Below are 17043 nucleotides of genomic sequence, written 5' to 3'. Positions count from 1 at the left end.
AATTTTCTTATTTTTTCTGGGGCGGGGGGTTGTGATTATATACAATGAAAAGACATGCAATTAATTTTACGTCCAGAATCCTACAGTTGAGTATATGAATTCCATATACAACCCAGTGCCTTGGGAGAAAGAAGAGTATTTGAAGCCAGTATTAGAAGATGACCTATTACTTCAATTTGGTAAGAAGAACATACTGGGTCTACTTTAACATAGGGTCATTTGTAATGGCAAATGGTGGTTAAGTTTTCTAAGAAAATATATCATCTCCTTAATTCTTTAAAGACCTTACTAGGTAGTTGGTTTCAATAGGAAAGTTAAGTTATTTAAGAACTGATAATTACACTGACCATTACTAGAGAGAAATTTAGAAATAGGAGTTTCTTTAAATACTGTGTACTAGATGTTCTGAAACATTGGGACACTTGAGAAAATAATTTTTAGTTGTAGACTGATTTTTCTACTAAAATTGACTAAAATTTTAATTTAGTTAAATTAACTAAAATTAACTAAATTTTTAATTTAAATTAACCAAAATTTTTAAATCTACTGATGCAAAATAATTTTATTTTTTTATTTTTTCTGCTTCAAAGTAATTTTAAAGTAGATTTAATAATATTTGCTGCTTTTGTCTGATATATATGATGAGATATAAAGATGATATATAAAGATGAGATAATTGACTTTTTTTAAAGACATCTAATTTACTGAGATTTTGGTGGTGTTTTTTTTTTTTAAGATTTTATTTATTTATTTGACAGAGAGAGACACAGCGAGAGAAGGAACACAAGCAGGGGGAGTGGGAGAGGGAGAAGCAGGCTTACCGCCAAGCAGGGAGCCCAATGCGGGGCTCGATCCCAGGACCTTGGGATCATGACCCAAACCGAAGGCAGACGCTTAACGACTGAGCCATCCAAGCGCCCCTGAGATTTTGTTTTGATGCAGAACAGATTCCACTCAAATTTCCATGGGCTTACCTACATACACTAGCTCTATAGCCTTCCTTGTGGCAGGGCCACTCTCATTTCTTGACTGTAGCTTTCTTACTTATTTATTCCGTGCATTTGCTCATTCCCTATTTTACTCTTTTTAAGATTTATTTATCTGAGAGAGAGAGAGCAAGTGTGTACACGCAAGTGGGCGGAGAGGTAGAGGGAGATAATCTCAAGCAGACGTCCCCCTGAGTGTGGAGCTCATGGTGGGGCTTGATCCCAGGACCCATGAGATCATGACCTGAGCCAAAATCACAGGTCAGGCTCTTAACTGACTGAGCCACCCAGGCACCCCAACTCATTCCTTATCGAACAGGGATCTTGTGAAAATTCTGTTGGCTTCTTATAGATACTTTATTGTTATAACTTATCAGGGTTAATAATGTATGCTTTTTTCCCCTTATTTATACTGTCTTTCATGTTTCTTGTGTCAGGTGAGGTAGAGGGTTTGCTCTCTTCAGGTCAGTGAGACCATTCTAAACAGACATGTACCTTCACATACAGAAGTCTGACAGTGTGGAGTTGAGCAGTTCTCTGATTAGTGAGAACTGTGGAGAACTACTCATTTCCTTGAGAAGGACCATCATTAAGTTGTGTTGCAGTGCGATGTAGTAGTAAGGACCTTAATGTAGGATTCAGGAACTGTGCGACCCTGGACAGAGCTTTCTTTTATTAAGTTTTCATCTGAGATTCTTTCTGGCTCTAAAATGTGGTGAGTCCCAGGTTGATTCTTTCCTGTTTTTACAAATTCTCTCTAATTTCATTTCTCCCAAGAGTGATCAAAGTGATCTCTTTGATAAATGACAAAGTGCCCACTAAGTGCTCTCTATGACTTCCTAAATTCAAAATCATTTATTGAACACTCACAGGATGAAAGTAGTACGTTAAATGCTTTAGAAACGTAAAGAAATGAATCTTTCCCATAGGAGCCCATAGTCTTAAGAGTGTTTTGTTTTTAAACGCCTGTCTTGTATTATGAGGTCAAATATGATAAGTTTTGTGAGAAGTAGAAAAGGTAATACTGTTCAGAAGAGGAAGAGGTTATTCAGATCAACAGATATTGAATGTTGTGTCCTGGTCACTGTGGGTACAGATCGGTATTGAATCTAATTCTTCAGCGATATATAAAGTTAATTTCTTTCAGCCGTAATTTGTAAAAAGGTGATAATGACACCTACCTTATAAAATTGTTGCAAAGATAATGCATATTAGCACAGCACCTGTCAGAGGGTAAGTGCTTAATAAAGGAGAATTTATTGTTATTGGTAAATAAATAAGGCCTACAGGAGTTTGGATGAAGAAGCCATGACTGCGATCTGGAACACTTAAAGAGGCCTAGTAAAAGAAGGAGAACTTGAACTGGGCCTGTCCTGGAGTGAACTGCCTGCATTCTCTCGAATAGTCTGTGCTCCTCGCCCTTGGTGGAGAGAGATGGAAGAGAAGGTCATCGCTTTCTTGGCTCCAAGCTTTATTACTGACCATTGCACCTCCACTGCCTTTCAGTAAATATTTATTGAGCATCTGCTAAGTATTAGGCTTTGAGGATTTAAAGATGATTGAATTGATAAAGGAGATGACTAAGAAAATAGGCAATGCAAGTACAGTATAAAGGGGGACAAGTAACTTTACAAGGGAGAAACCTGGTAATCACATTAGTGATAAATCATGTTGCTGTTATCAACTCTTTATATAATGTGATGAGAATGGCACTTTCCCTTTAGTCTTCCTCCCCAAACCAATAACCTCAGTCTAACCATGAAAAATCATCAGACATACAAAGTAAGGGTCATTCTACAAACTACCTGACCAGTACTCCTCAAAACTGTCAAGATCATCAAAAACAAGGAACATCTGAGAAACTGTCATAGGTAAGAGAGGCTTAAGGAGACCTAACTGAATGAATTATAGTATCCTGGATAGGATCTTGGTACAAAAAGGGGGTATTAGGGAAAAACTAATGGATATGCACTTACTTTTTAACACAACAGTTTCACAGATATGAATCTATTTTGAAGGTACCCCTCCAACATTCTGAAAATACATGTACACAAGTTTAGTCAGTATAGCATTGTAATTTCTAAATATTGACAACAATTTAAATGCTCATACATAGGAGAGTAGTTGAGTAAACTCTGGTATATCCACACCATCTATTAAAAAAAAAAAAAAAACAAAGATCTCTGAACTGATGAGTGATATCCAAGACATACTGTTAAACAAGAAAAGGCAAAGCTCAAAGGAGTATCTGTGGTATGATATTCTCATCATGTAAGAAAGAAAGGGATTTGAGAAAATGCATGTGTCTGCTCATTTGTACAAAAGAAATACAGGAAGGATAAACTAGAAACTAAAGAGAGTAGTGACGTGTGGAGTTTAGTGGGACAGATATGGAGAGAAGGGCACAATGGGGTTGAGGTAACAGGGATAACAAGGGAGTGGCGTTTCTCTGAGGGTATCTTCTATATAGCCCCGACTCTTAGGACTGTAGAAGTATTTCTCATAGCCTTCATGTAATAAAAAAAACAAAAAACAACAGAACAACCGGGATGTGTGAGGGTAGTAGTGGTGCAAAATGGAATATAAACACTAACAGATGAACTCAACTATATTACAAAGGAATAATGTAACTGCTGAAGGGGGTGGCAAAGGAAAGAGCTGTTTGAGTAACTAAAATCTTGACTGGACGTTGTGCTGAGGCTCCAGGTAAAAAGACTACGTAAGTGCTGTAATGTAGTCAGTAAAGGTGTTTCTCGCAGGGTATGTATGAATAGCAATTCTGGGACTCCGTATTGTCTATAATAGCATCGACAAGTAAGTAAATGTATTACGGATAATAAGAGCTAGGTTTCTCACTGTTGGAGAAGGAGGTTTCAGATATGGAAGTACAGAAGGATGAGATGAGTCCTATGGTGATAGATTGGAATCGGAGGTATCAGTATAAATTCACAGTTTTTAATATACATACAGATAGATACAGAAATATAGGTGTCTGTGCATGTGTGGGTTAGTATGCACACATGTATTTCCTAGCTCTGTTGAGGGAGCCTAGAAAAACCCCAGTAGCAATGAGTATGCCTATTGCCCAGATTTTAACACTATTGTCCAATAAAAGGAACCAAGGCTCTTTAGAGAAGTGATTGATTCCATGAATGGTGCAGGATGATAAAAGAGTCTGGAACAGCTTGTGCCACAAAGTAAGGAAGTACTTAAAGAGAAAAGATGGAGAGGGGGACCTTACACAAGAACACAGGACCCAACCTGAAGGACTCTTCATGGCCGAAGCTGGAGTAATTTGAGCAACACAGAAAATGATAGTATTCGGTTTTAGCCCATAGGATAGAATAAATATCCGTGGATCCATACTGACATAATCAACTAAATAAATAAACGGAGAAGGAGCAGCTTGAACTTAGAGTAAAATTTTCATTAATAAATATAGAAGGGAAGAGAGAAATAGAAAATCACCATTAGGCAAACACCATAGTAATAACTTGCAGAAAAGATCCACCAATGGAGGGACACCTGGGTGGCTCAGTCGTCAAGCGTCTGCCTTCAGCTCAGGTCATGGTCCCAGGGTCCTGGGATCGAGCCCCGCATCGGGCTCCCTGCTCAGCTGGGAGCCTGCTTCTCCCTCTCCCACTCCCCCTGCTTGTGTTCCCTCTCTAGCTGTCTCTCTCTCTCTCTGTCAAATAAATAAATAAAATATTTTAAAAAAAAAGATCCACCGGGGCGCCTGGGTGGCTCAGTCGTTAAGCGTCTGCCTTTGGCTCGGGTCATGATCCCAGGGTCCTGGGATCGAGCCCCACATCGGGCTCCCTGCTCAACGGGAAGCCTGCTTCTCTCTCTCCCACTTACCCTGCTGTGTTCTCTCTCTGGCTGTCTCTCTCTGTCAAATAAATAAATAAAATCTTTAAAAAAAAAAAAAAAAAGATCCACCAATGGATGCTAAGATTAGTGGGCAAAAATTTAAGATGAAACAGGATTTGTGTAGTTCAGAGTATCTCCCCAAGAAATTTAAATACAAAGGAGATGTTAACTTTTCCGGGAGACAATACCACAACTGAGTGATCAAGGTTAACATCACCATTAATAAGTCCTATTGACACCTTGGTAAAATGCACTCAGGATATAACATCATTTTTCTGCTGTTCTTGCCAAAAATGTATAACTTTATTCCAATAATGAGAAAACATCAGCCAAACCCAAGTTGATGGACTGACTACAAAATCAGTACTCTACAAAAGTGTCAGATACAGTTCTTGGGTGCAGTGTTCTAAAAATAGGTAGTTCAAAGTGCTGAATATTTTAGTTCCGATCTTTTATATGTTTCTGAATTTTTCTAATTCATCATTCGTTGATAGGGGTGTATTTACATTTCTATGACTGAAGAATTGTCTGTTTTTGCCCTTTGATTCTATCAGTTTTTGCTTTTGTGAGGTTTATACTCATTTATAATTGTTATGTCTTCTTGATAAATTGACTCTCCTTTGTGGTAGTTCTCAGCTGCCAAAATGAAGTATCCAGGTGATTTGAACCTCCTGAGACAGAATGTAGATGTGGAAATTCATCTTCCTGAATATGGTTTAGGACTTTGAATTAGACTTTTGGTAAATTATAGTTATGGATCTTAATGTTGACTGAATCCTTTGTCCTTTTCAACATTTAATATATATGATTATCTACATTATTAGTGTTGAAAGTTTTTACTCTTTTATTGCAGCAAAAAGCAAACAGAAACTTGCTAAAACAAAGAAATCAATTCCTTTGTTCAGTTCTGATCTGTAATTTAAACTAACAAATTGGCTTATAAACAGTTTGAAGAAGTTTGAAAACAAGATACATAGAGTTGTAGTAAGAAGTAGAAAATCTGGTGTACTGCCTTAACGTATTTTGTTGTTCTCATTGATTTTTGGTGAATTAAATAGTGAATGAATCTATAGTTTTTTTTAAAAGAGAGACTCGGTGTTCTGTCATACTGATAGAGATTAGTGGCATACCGTACTACTGCTTTCAGAAGTTGTTTGACTTAGGCTCTAGTCTCTAAGTTATAATATTCTCATGTATTTGTTAAGCTTAGTTCTTTTTTCTCAACTCAGTGTCTCAACTAAAAACTGAGTAAGAAAAAAAGCCGTATTTCTCCCAGTACTGTACTGAAGAGAAAATATATCCACATTGTTTTTATTGCTTTAAGTTGATCTGAAAGTTAATTGGACTGGTTAATAGACACTGGGATTTTGACCACTTTGTCACTAACTCCATATATTAACATCTGTTTGCAGAGTTATTAGTTCTGCAGTGGAAGTTAATGAGTTTATACGTAGTGAAATTAAAGTTAAGTCAAGAACTTTTAATATTAGGAATTAGGATATCAATAATATCAGCAATAAGACATCGGTGTATAGATTGTACTACCCTTTTACCTAGGATGAATAAGTTACTGAATGTGTAGAATTCTTTATGTACACACTGTCCTTAGTGAATATCTAAATGTAATACCTTTTATTCTATAGATAAAGACCCAGAGTCTGAGAAGAGACCTTGCATAGTGGCAAGAATATGAGCTAGGAGGGCAGGCATGGGTCTGTATCTTAGTTTATTCATTCAATAGCCAAATGACTTTGGGCTACTCACTTAATTTCTCTGAAATTTATATTTCCCATGCCTTAAATTAGGGATAAATATTTACATCTTAGGTTTTTTTTTTTGTTTTTAATATTTTATTTATTTGACAGAGAGAGACACAGCAAGAGAGGGAACACAAGCAGGGGGAGTGGGAGAGGGAGAAGCAGGCTTCCCGCGGAGCAGGGAGCCCGATGTGGGGCTCAATCCCAGGACTCTGGGATCATGACCTGAGCCGAAGGCAGACGCTTAACGACTGAGCCACCCAGGCGCCCCCATCTTAGGTTTGTTTTGAGGAAGAAACGAGATGCAATGTGTGTACTTGAAAGAAACCTGGTGATCAATACATATTAGGGCTTTTTCCTTTCACTTTTTTGTTTCTTCCTGAGTTTGGTTCAGTATAATTAATGCTTTTATATATGGTTAATTTAGCCACCTAACGAAAAACTTAGACTGCCAGCATGCTCTTTAAATGTAAATGGAAGCAGTCTGGATATTAAAGATTTATTTAATTAGAAGTACTTTTACAAATATTTCTCAGTTGGCTGCATAATAGGCACTTAGTATATATTTATTGATAACATGTTTATATTTGCTTCATTGTCAGAAGATGGCCTGATAATAATGTCCATTTATTTCTTTAGATGTGGAAGATCTTTATGAACCAGTGTCAGTGCCATTCTCATACCCCAATGGACTCAGTGAAAACACATCTGTTGTTGAGAAGTTGAAACATATGGAGGCCAGGGCACTGTCTGCTGAAGCTGCATTAGCTAGAGCGCGTGAGGATCTGCAAAGAATGAAGTAATTTATCAATCTTAAAGAAAATTAGTTATTTAGATCCCAAAAGTAATACCACTAATAATAAGGTGGAATATGGTAAAACTTTCATGTACTGGAAAGCACAATGTAGGTATTTAATTTTAAATTTATTTTAAGTTAATTAATGATATGCAACATTTTTATATGTTATATAGTTGATTAACATAAAATTTTGTGGTTTTACCTGTTCTCACATACTTCTTTATAATTACTTTTGTACTAATGGTTATTGTTCTGGGAGTGTTGTCCTCTTGAGTGCTTTTGTTCTTTGCCTTCCTTTGAATTACTCTGTATCTAATAGATTTTTCCATTTACTTTATCTCTCCTAGGCTTTTAAAGGGGAGTAATTAATATTTTTTAGGGTTGGGGACAAAACAGCGTTGAAATTTTTGTTTTTAAAGAATCAAAGTATAATTACGTAGTATTTAATTAGAAAACCAGATACATAGGATGGTTTTCTCCAGTGAGTAAATTAGCCTTCTTCTGGCTTACTACTTCACAGAATTTAATGTGCATATGAATCGCCTGAGAATTTGTTAAACTGTACATTCTGACTCAGAGGTCTGAAATAGGGCCTGAGATTCTGCATTTCTACCAAGTATAGCTTTAGCTGTTGGATTTGTAAGTTGGTTGCCATTCCCTCAGTGCCCATTTGATGGTTTGCCAGAAGGTCCAGCAGGGAACATAGTATAGCTGATTGTGGTTCCCTTTCCCCATTTTGAGATTTTATGCTGGTTAATCTGGTAAACAACAACTCTGCTATCTGCCTCTTTGCGTTTCTCCCCCATGTATACATTATAGATTCTTAATATGTTGTGATCAGAGAGGGAATTGAGCTTTAGAGCAGCAGTGGGTGGTGGTGTTGTATGTAAATAATTCTCAATTTGGGTCAACTTTTTGTCCGTATAACCCTTCCATGAAATACGGTTTCAAAGAATATTAATAGTGTTGAAATATACCACATTGATCAGCTGCTAAAATAAGATTTTAGAACAATAGAAATAATAAAGTTGAATAAAGATAATGTGCTTTTGTTCAGTTGAAAGATACAAACAGCTATAATCTTCAGTTGGCAGTGTTTTCATGGTTTGCAGAGGGAATGTTTACATATGGGTTTAAATATGCTGTTGCGTAAGGTCCAGCAGGGGGAGCCTTCAGTTCCTTAAGATAGAATGTTGTGTTGGAAGGCTCATCACACTGCATACCCCACTCCCTCCCCTTTCCTCTCCCTCAACCTCTAGCCTTTCCTCTTTTCATGGTCCAATAAACCTGTCTCAAGGGTGTATTTCAAATTGATTACAGACAATTTGCTCAGGATTTTGTGATGAACGCAGATGTCAGAACCGGCTCGTCATCTGCCATTGCAGACCTCCAGGAAGATGAGGATGGTGTTTATTTCAGCTCATACGGGCATTATGGGATACATGAAGAAATGCTGAAGGTTAGAAAAGAGCACAAATGCACCAAATCCATACTAAAGGAAAAACAGAATAAAACAAGTTCTTAATATATATGCTGGGAGAACTGGGGGTTTTTTGGGTTTTTTTAGAACTGCTTTTTAAATCTCTTTGGTGCTTAATAGCACATCTTGGGTTGAAAAGACTGCAGGAGCATCACAGCCACTGTAAATTCCATTTAAGATCATTATTAATCTTTATTATGAAGTCTTTACTTTTGTTTGAAATAGAACATTGGAAAAAACTGGTGCTGGTTTTCGTCTTCTTAAGAGCAACTATTAAATAGGAGCAAATAAATTATACGTTTGCCTTTTAATGTACAGAGGGGATGATTAATTTTAGTGTTTTAAATAGCAATATTGACTTCAGTTTGGGCAAATAATTTTTTGGTACAAAGTTTAATTATAAATAATTCTCACAATTGTCATGGCATAACTTTTTTACATTTGAAATCATTGATATGTAGAATTTCCTAAATTGGTCAAATCAGATTTTTAAATTTGGTTGGTTTTAATTTTTATAATGATAATGTCCATATAAAATATAAGTAGATTTTTAGCTATAACTAGTAATTATACATTTGATTATGTTATTATAGATTGTAAAATAGTAAGATCTAATTTTTTAATTCGGTAAAACTGAAAATATCTATAGTTGAACAAGTGTTGGAATGTAAAAAATTTATTGAAAATGTTAGATGTTCATCTCTGTGGATTTTAGATGCCCCTACCTTTTCTTGAAAACCAACAAAAAATTTGTTCCTAAATCCTTCCTCACAAGATTGTTTTATTTTGGAAAGCCTTGAGACTGTGTTCCTGTGACACAGATGGGTTTAAAACAACTAGGGATATTTAATAACATGTATGTATTTTGTTGAGTCAGGTTTGCATTATCACAGAGTGGAGGTCTGCTGATTAATAGCAATTGTAATTACTTGGGGTGTTTTAAAGCAATGTCATGTCATTTCTCTACTAATGACATGTCACAGTTGGTTGTGCTTTTTCTTGTCACTTGGGTAATGGCATAGCGTTATAAATAACAGTTATAAGTGATAAATTATTTTAAGTCCAGAGTGAGTTTGTTTAAAAGAAATTGACTTACTCTGTTTTCTTTGTTAAAATTAATTTTATTGTGTCTAGAATTTTTTTTTTAAGGAGTTCACTTAAGCCCATGTTTGTCATTTTAAATCGCCCCATCAATTTAAATGCCATGAACCTTTAAAGCCTTTGGTATGGAAATAGTGTGGGTTTTCAGACAGATAAGGTTACTGAGACTCCAAGTAGATAGTACATAAAAGTATCCTAGGTACAGTCATCAGGGGAATCCAGTTTGACTGCTTATTTCCAGATGTCTGTTCTGGACATTTGTAGCTGTATATCCATAACTAGAACATCTTCACACCTTGATGGTATAACCCTAAGTCCTTTTGACGTACATACGGATTTAAGAAGTTCCAGCTTGAAGTTTCCAGTGCTAACCTTTCCCTTTTAGAGAATCATTTAAGAATCCCTTTTAATATAATTTTCCATGCCTCACTTCCTGTTAGCTGTTACACAATGTAATTACCTCTCCTTGGTGATGACTTGATTAAGTGTTCATAGGAAAAAAGGATATATTCCATGCAAAAAGAACTATTTATGCAATTTATATTTTGCTAACTTATATACTGCGGGTGAGTAGGAAATGTTCCGTATATCAAGCTGTTTCTTATCAAAAACAGTTCTTAGCTCACATAATCTGTTTAAGGTTGTGCTACTACCAGAATCTCACTTGATCTTTATAAATAATTTAAAATTGAGAAACCATGAATAGGATTTATTTTTATGCTTAGAATTGGGCTTGCTTTTTATAGGGAGAGTATTTGGATTTTTGGTTACTTAGTCTCATATTTCAATGACACTATTTTGGCATATGTTGTGATTATAATTATAAATAAAGGTACTTTGTGATCTTACTTTCTGGGGTTCAGATGAAGATAACATTTTGAATTCCAGAGATACAGTTGATGGAAGGATGGATTACATGAACTTTCAGAATCCTTTGCCACTTTATCTTTCTGAAGAACAGTCATTGTTGACTAATGTTGTAAATCTGAGATGCATCACTCTCTTTTTTCCCAAGAAAAATATTGTTCATCCTGGTGAACATTTATCACAGATCATAGTACCATTACATAATTTTTCTTTACTGCATTCTTCTCATTGTATCTCCAGCCAACTCATGCATTCCTTCCACCTTCATGAGCCTATCATTTAAAACATACTGTTATTTATATATGTAAAATTTGTAGTATATACTTTACTGTAGTCTCATTCTTAAATTTTTTTTTTAACATTTGTAGGAATAATTCCATGGCACTTTACTAGTCTTAAAAAATTATTTTGCTTCTTAGTATTAGAGCTCTGATTTTATTTTTCTTTTGTGTTTCTTAGTTTTAATAGGCTGGTGAAAAAGATAATTTTTAAGATTTCTATCCCCTTGTTTTGTATTGAAGTGTTAGTGTTTTCTTAGAATACATTTTTAGAAGTGGTTATGAGTGCTAGTCTTTTATTTGCTTGCATTTTCATGTTTAGTGGTTTTTCTTTCAAAACTTCAGTTATTAAATTGAAGCTCTGCTATGTCCAAGGCACTCTGTTTGGTATACTTTGAATTTTATTGCCCCAGAGTGAGCATGTGAATGAAAGCAGATGGATCTGTAGAAAGAGCCCAGATAAAGGACTGTAGTTGAGGGAGCAGCGGTGCATGGATTTAGGACAGGAGCAGTGGTGAGGCAGTGTGATTGGCGAGAGCTTTCCAAGTGACTGCCTCCTAGACTGATGTTCACCCAGCAGAAATCACTGGTTGTAATATAAGATGAGTATAAAAATGACAAGTGTATGGAATCGTATATATTTTTTTAAAAGACTTTTAAAATTGATTAGTTAATATGTGTAAATTTATTTAAACATTAGATTCTTTTAGTAAGTCTTAAAATAATTTCAGGGAAAGGTTTAATAAACCTTATTTAAAATTTTGTTTATAAAGCAATTAGAAATAATTCCATCAGAAAACATGGAATTAATTCTGCTATTCCCCGTTTTTATATCCTGTAATTAAGTAAAACAACTTGGCTTTTAATTTAAGACCTTTATGTGTTTTTTTGCCCTAAAATTGTTTTTTGAAGGGTATAGATTGCATAAATTTTGATATCATAGCATTTGCTGTAATATTTCTTTTTACCTAGCGTGAAACCCAAAACTGGAATTCCTAATCTATTTTTATCGTGCTCATTTTATTTTCTTGACAGCAGAGGCCCTTACTGCTTAATTTGCTGGCCGTATATGTCTCAACTGAAGTAATTTAAAAGGGAATCGGCTCTATTCTTGAACTAAAATAAATGTTTGCATTCGATGCCTGTCTCAGTCACAGGTCATGTGAGACTCCAGAGTGTAGAAGTCTCAAATGTGAGCTGCAGGGCTCAAATGATTTACCTTTGAGATTATAGGCTTTTAAGCATAATTTCTTACTACAGACATTTCTAGAAACAAAACAGGATTATAAATCAGATAGGTGTTGATCAGTGACTTTCTTAGAAAAACCATACTCCGTGTGGCTTCATTTTTATATGTAACTGTAGCTTTTACATTCACCTCTTTTGGTTATTTTTCTCCCGTGTTTTAACATAGCATTTTAACATTTAACATAGTAGACTCCCTTTACTACAGGTTGTCAGGCTCTAGATTCCAGGCCCTATTTGAAGGAGCAAAACATCATGTTCAGCTTCTATTAGCTTTAATTATCAGTTGAAGTCTTGAAATGATAACGCATGTCAAGACAAAAATGTGTACATCTTTAAGAATTTAGACCTTATCTGACTTTCAGTAATTTTCTTTGTGTGTTGTTGGCATTTCTATTTTTTCTTGGTTTTTTGTTTTTTGTTTTTTTTTTTAATTTATTTGAGTGAGAGAGAATGAGAGATAGCACGAGAGTGAAGAGGGTCAGAGGGAGAAGCAGACTCCCTGCTGAGCAGGGAGCCCGATGTGGGACTCGATCCCAGGACTCCAGGATCATGACCTGAGCTGAAGGCAGTCGCTTAACCAACTGAGCCACCCAGGAGCCCTTTTTCTTGGTTTTTTTTTAGGACAAAAAAAATAAGCTTAGCTTTCCAAGCAAACTAGCAATATGTGATAAAATAACAAATAACTTCCTAGAAATTTTTATATTTTCAGTCTATCCTATAAACAGAATGCTTTTCTCTCTCTACTCTAGGACAAAGTACGAACAGAAAGTTACCGAGATTTTATATACCAAAATCCACATATCTTCAAAGACAAGGTGAGTAGCATAGGCTATAGAATTGTACATTTCATGTGGATCTTGGGCAGTAGAAGTCCTCTCTTGGGTCTCATCGTGCTAGCAGTTGATTTAGTGTACGCTGGCTTTATTTCATGGAAGACTTTTATGATGCTTCTCTGTGGTGCAGAATCCTGATAGCAGAAATGCTGATTGGTGCTGCCATTCAGTGTATAGATTTTTTAAATTAAAATTCATTAATTACAGTGACATGGTTTAGTTAAACTTTGCTTATCCAGATTATTTTGCTTAAACCATACTGTTGATTTACTGTGATTCCTATGAATTTCAAATGTATCAGATAAGCCCTGTACCAAAGCATACTTTTAGTGATTACTCTGGTTTGTGTTAACTAGTTAAAAATAATTTTAAGAAGTTATTATTAATAAGTAGAGTCAAATATTGTAAGGTAGAACTTAGGTCCTTTCTTTCAAGACCTCATTTACCCCTTTATGAGATACTTTGTATTTTACAGTTAGTCTTAATATCATTTCAGGGTATTTCAAAGATGAAATTTCACACTGTGTGTGTGTGTGTCTGTGTGTGTGTGTGTGTTTGATGTTTGTGTCATTTTTCTTTCCTCCCTTATGAATTGTTTTCATTTTTTCTTCTTCACTTCCTCCTTCCCTCCCATTCTACGTTGGCATGTTTACCTAAAAGTTCAGATTTTCTGTTTGTTCTTTCTTATTGGAAATTAGTCCACTAATTTAGTCAAAGATAATATCATTTCTGCCACATATATACCTCTGGGAATTTTTCCCCACCCTTTCCACTTCAAGAATATATATACTGACAACATACCAGGTTTTTATAATTCCCCTTTCACCTTCATTTTAAAAGATAGTTCTCCAAGGTTATTTCATAAGCTTTACATGATACTGCAGCAGTGACTAACAATCTTTATATTTTAAAAAATTTCTTTTCCTGATTTGTGTATTGTTTGGAATATAATACAGATTGGCTTTTCATTTTCCTTATCTGTTTCCCAAGAGCTGTGTTTCACTTGTGACTTAGCTGAGTTAGACAGTTGAAATTTATATGGTACTCTGATATCTTCGCCAAAGCATTACCTAACATGAAAGGTTTATGATAATATGTATTTCTTTGTATTTACTGATCCCCTGTTATAGACAAATAGGTGATTTCATTTTTAAAATCTTACTTTTTATCAGTTCTTTGTACTTAGCTTTTTTGTGTGCTTTTTATATGTTTTACAGCAGAGACTAAGAATTTTTTTATGTTTGGTTTTTATAATTATACCCAAATGCTGGAACAATTTTTTTAATATGTCTAAAAAACCACTTTGTTTCCCAAGAAGCAAATATGTTACTATTAAAAATTTTGCTTTATATTTATAGTTGGAGTGTACCCAGATTTTTCTTTTATTTTTTCATTAATATGTTGTAGAGAAATTAAGCATGTACTGGCCTGGACATCATTAGTCCTGCCTGGCTTCTCAGGAACGAGATATATAATAATTTTAGACAAGTGGGTGGATCTCTTTGGGCCTCATCTGTAAAATGAAATCATTTTAACCCCTTCTGGTTTGAAAATTTTATGATTATTTTAAATTGTAAAAGCAATGGTTTTGAGCCATCTTTTCATAATACTTTTTGATGCAAGTACTATAAGAATTTGTTAAGTGAAAGTAAGTTAGAAGTATCTTTTCCAGTATGCTTCTGAATAGACTCTTGTCTTATGATATGTAAAAATATACTGAAAAGGCACAAATACTTATAATTAGAAGATTAATCATTGAGAAATTAAGTAATTCTGAATATTTCTATGTATATGGAATGCATCTTAGTGGATTCGTAGACATACCCAGTCTTTTCTGCTTCTAGTTTTTAATTTGTAACGGTATTATAGAAATGTTACATATATATGTTATGCATTTTCAGACAAAATACATGCCCATGGAAAATACATAATGTTTCAGTTATTTTGTGCTTTCCTTACTGCTCTTACTGAAGACATTAAATCTGCCAAAGTCAGAAAACAGCTTATAAATAATTTGGGAGTATTTTTCCTTAGCAGTTTCTCTAAAATGCTTTCATTTAAGTTAATCAGTGTGTAATTAGTTTTGCTTAGCACTTATGGCTTCTCAAAAATATACTGCAATGTAAAATATTATACCTATCAATTTTTAATTCCTTAAAAAACACTTTCAGGGTTTAATTTCTGTAATTAACAATATTAAATAATCTAGCACTTTCATATTTTTAAATGATTTGGGATACTTTATTATACTATGGCTACAGATTTAGAAAATTTACTACCATGTATTTAAGTAGCATTTGATAATTTATATATTGCTTTCAAACATGTTGTGTCGTTGTCACTGTATAGTATACCTATAACTAGGCAGGGCAAGTATTTATCTCCTTTTGCACATGTAGATATTTGAGACCAAGAGGTTAATTGACTTGCCCTAAAACAGGCAACTAAACCAAAAACAAACACTTTCCTCCTAGTCTAGTGCCCTTAACCTTGTGCCACTGCACTTGAAACACGATTATGTTAAAATAGAATGAATAATTAGGGTGGGATGCATTCGTTGTATTTTAATTGACATTATTTTTCATATTTAGGTCATACGATTTTTGTGTGCCATGATAAAATATGTTCATAAAATTATTTTTTTTAAATGTATGAAATAACTTGTTTTCCTATGTTTTATTACCATTGTTTTTGTTTGCTTTTATCTCCATTTGGTAGACAAACTTTATACGATACTAGCTTCTATATCATATGTAGTACATAGTAGAGATTTATTTTTCAAAAAGATGCTTATAATGAAAAATGTGTTTCTTCCTTCCTTCTCTTCCTCCATCCCTTCCTTCTTGCCTTCTTTCCTTTATTCCTCTCTTAGTATTGTTTGAATTCACAAACCTCCTGTGGAGGCCATATGGTTTCTCAGATTTAATTTAATTTGGGTGGCATTTAATCATGTTTTCACGCACTCATAATTAATTTCTATTTGTAGTCCATTGAAGAAATTCACAATTAGGTGCCTTCACTATGCTTTTGATTATTATCTACAGTTAAATTGATACACTTTTTTTCTTTTTCTTTTTTTTTCCTTGGAAAAAGGAACCAAATTCCTTCATTTCATAAAATAATGTTAGTTTATTCTGTCATCATTTTTACCTTCCTTTGATTCTATCAAGTTTAAGTTTTAGTTTATTACCTAATTTTGAGTAGGTGTAATAAATAATTAATATATAATTAAAAATATTTTTTAAAATATAGCTTTAGAAGCAGATTGGCCTATGTTTGCATGTTAGCTTTACAAATTACCAACTTTATGATCCTGGACCTGTTCCCTTCCCTCTCTGAAGCTCTCTCATTTGCAGAATGAGGATTAAGTAAGACTTTTATATACACACACACACACACACACATATGCATATGTATATAAATTATGTGTGTGTGTATATAGGGTTACAAAAGAACACATACTTTAATTGGAGTATATGATATATATCCCTCTGTACTTAGCTTTCTTCATTCAGCAACTTTTCTTAGCGATGATTCCTTATTAACATTCTTTTAATGGCTTATATGTCCAATGTAAGAATGTCCATAAGTTTGAATTTTTTTTTTTTTTTTTTTTTTTTTTAAGATTTTATTTATTTATTTGACAGAGAGAGACACAGCGAGAGCAGGAACACAAGCAGGGGGAGTGGGAGAGGGAGAAGCAGGCTCCCCGCAGAGCAGGGAGCCCGATGCGGGGCTCGATCCCAGGACCCTGGGATCAGGACCTGAGCCGAAGGCAGACGCTTAACGACTGAGCCACCCAGGCGCCCCATAAGTTTGAATTT

The 17043-nt window shown here is 34.6% G+C and overlaps 1 protein-coding gene across 1 annotated transcript in view; it reads left to right on the top strand.

Moving 5' to 3' along the window:
- PRMT3 (protein arginine methyltransferase 3) overlaps positions 1-17043 on the top strand; it is a 131707-nt gene that overhangs the window by 4155 nt on the left and 110509 nt on the right. Inside the window, exons 5-8 of the mRNA XM_078058303.1 lie at positions 77-179; positions 7253-7412; positions 8733-8871; positions 13136-13201. Of these exons, the coding sequence (XP_077914429.1) occupies positions 77-179; positions 7253-7412; positions 8733-8871; positions 13136-13201 (468 nt within the window). The remainder of the gene's footprint in view (positions 1-76; positions 180-7252; positions 7413-8732; positions 8872-13135; positions 13202-17043) is intronic.

The sequence above is a fragment of the Halichoerus grypus genome, chromosome 11 (genome assembly GCF_964656455.1).
Source record: "Halichoerus grypus chromosome 11, mHalGry1.hap1.1, whole genome shotgun sequence".
NCBI classification, from domain to species: domain Eukaryota; kingdom Metazoa; phylum Chordata; class Mammalia; order Carnivora; family Phocidae; genus Halichoerus; species Halichoerus grypus.
The sequence above is the reverse complement of the archived record's forward strand: the minus strand, read 5'-3'. Positions and strand labels throughout refer to the sequence as shown.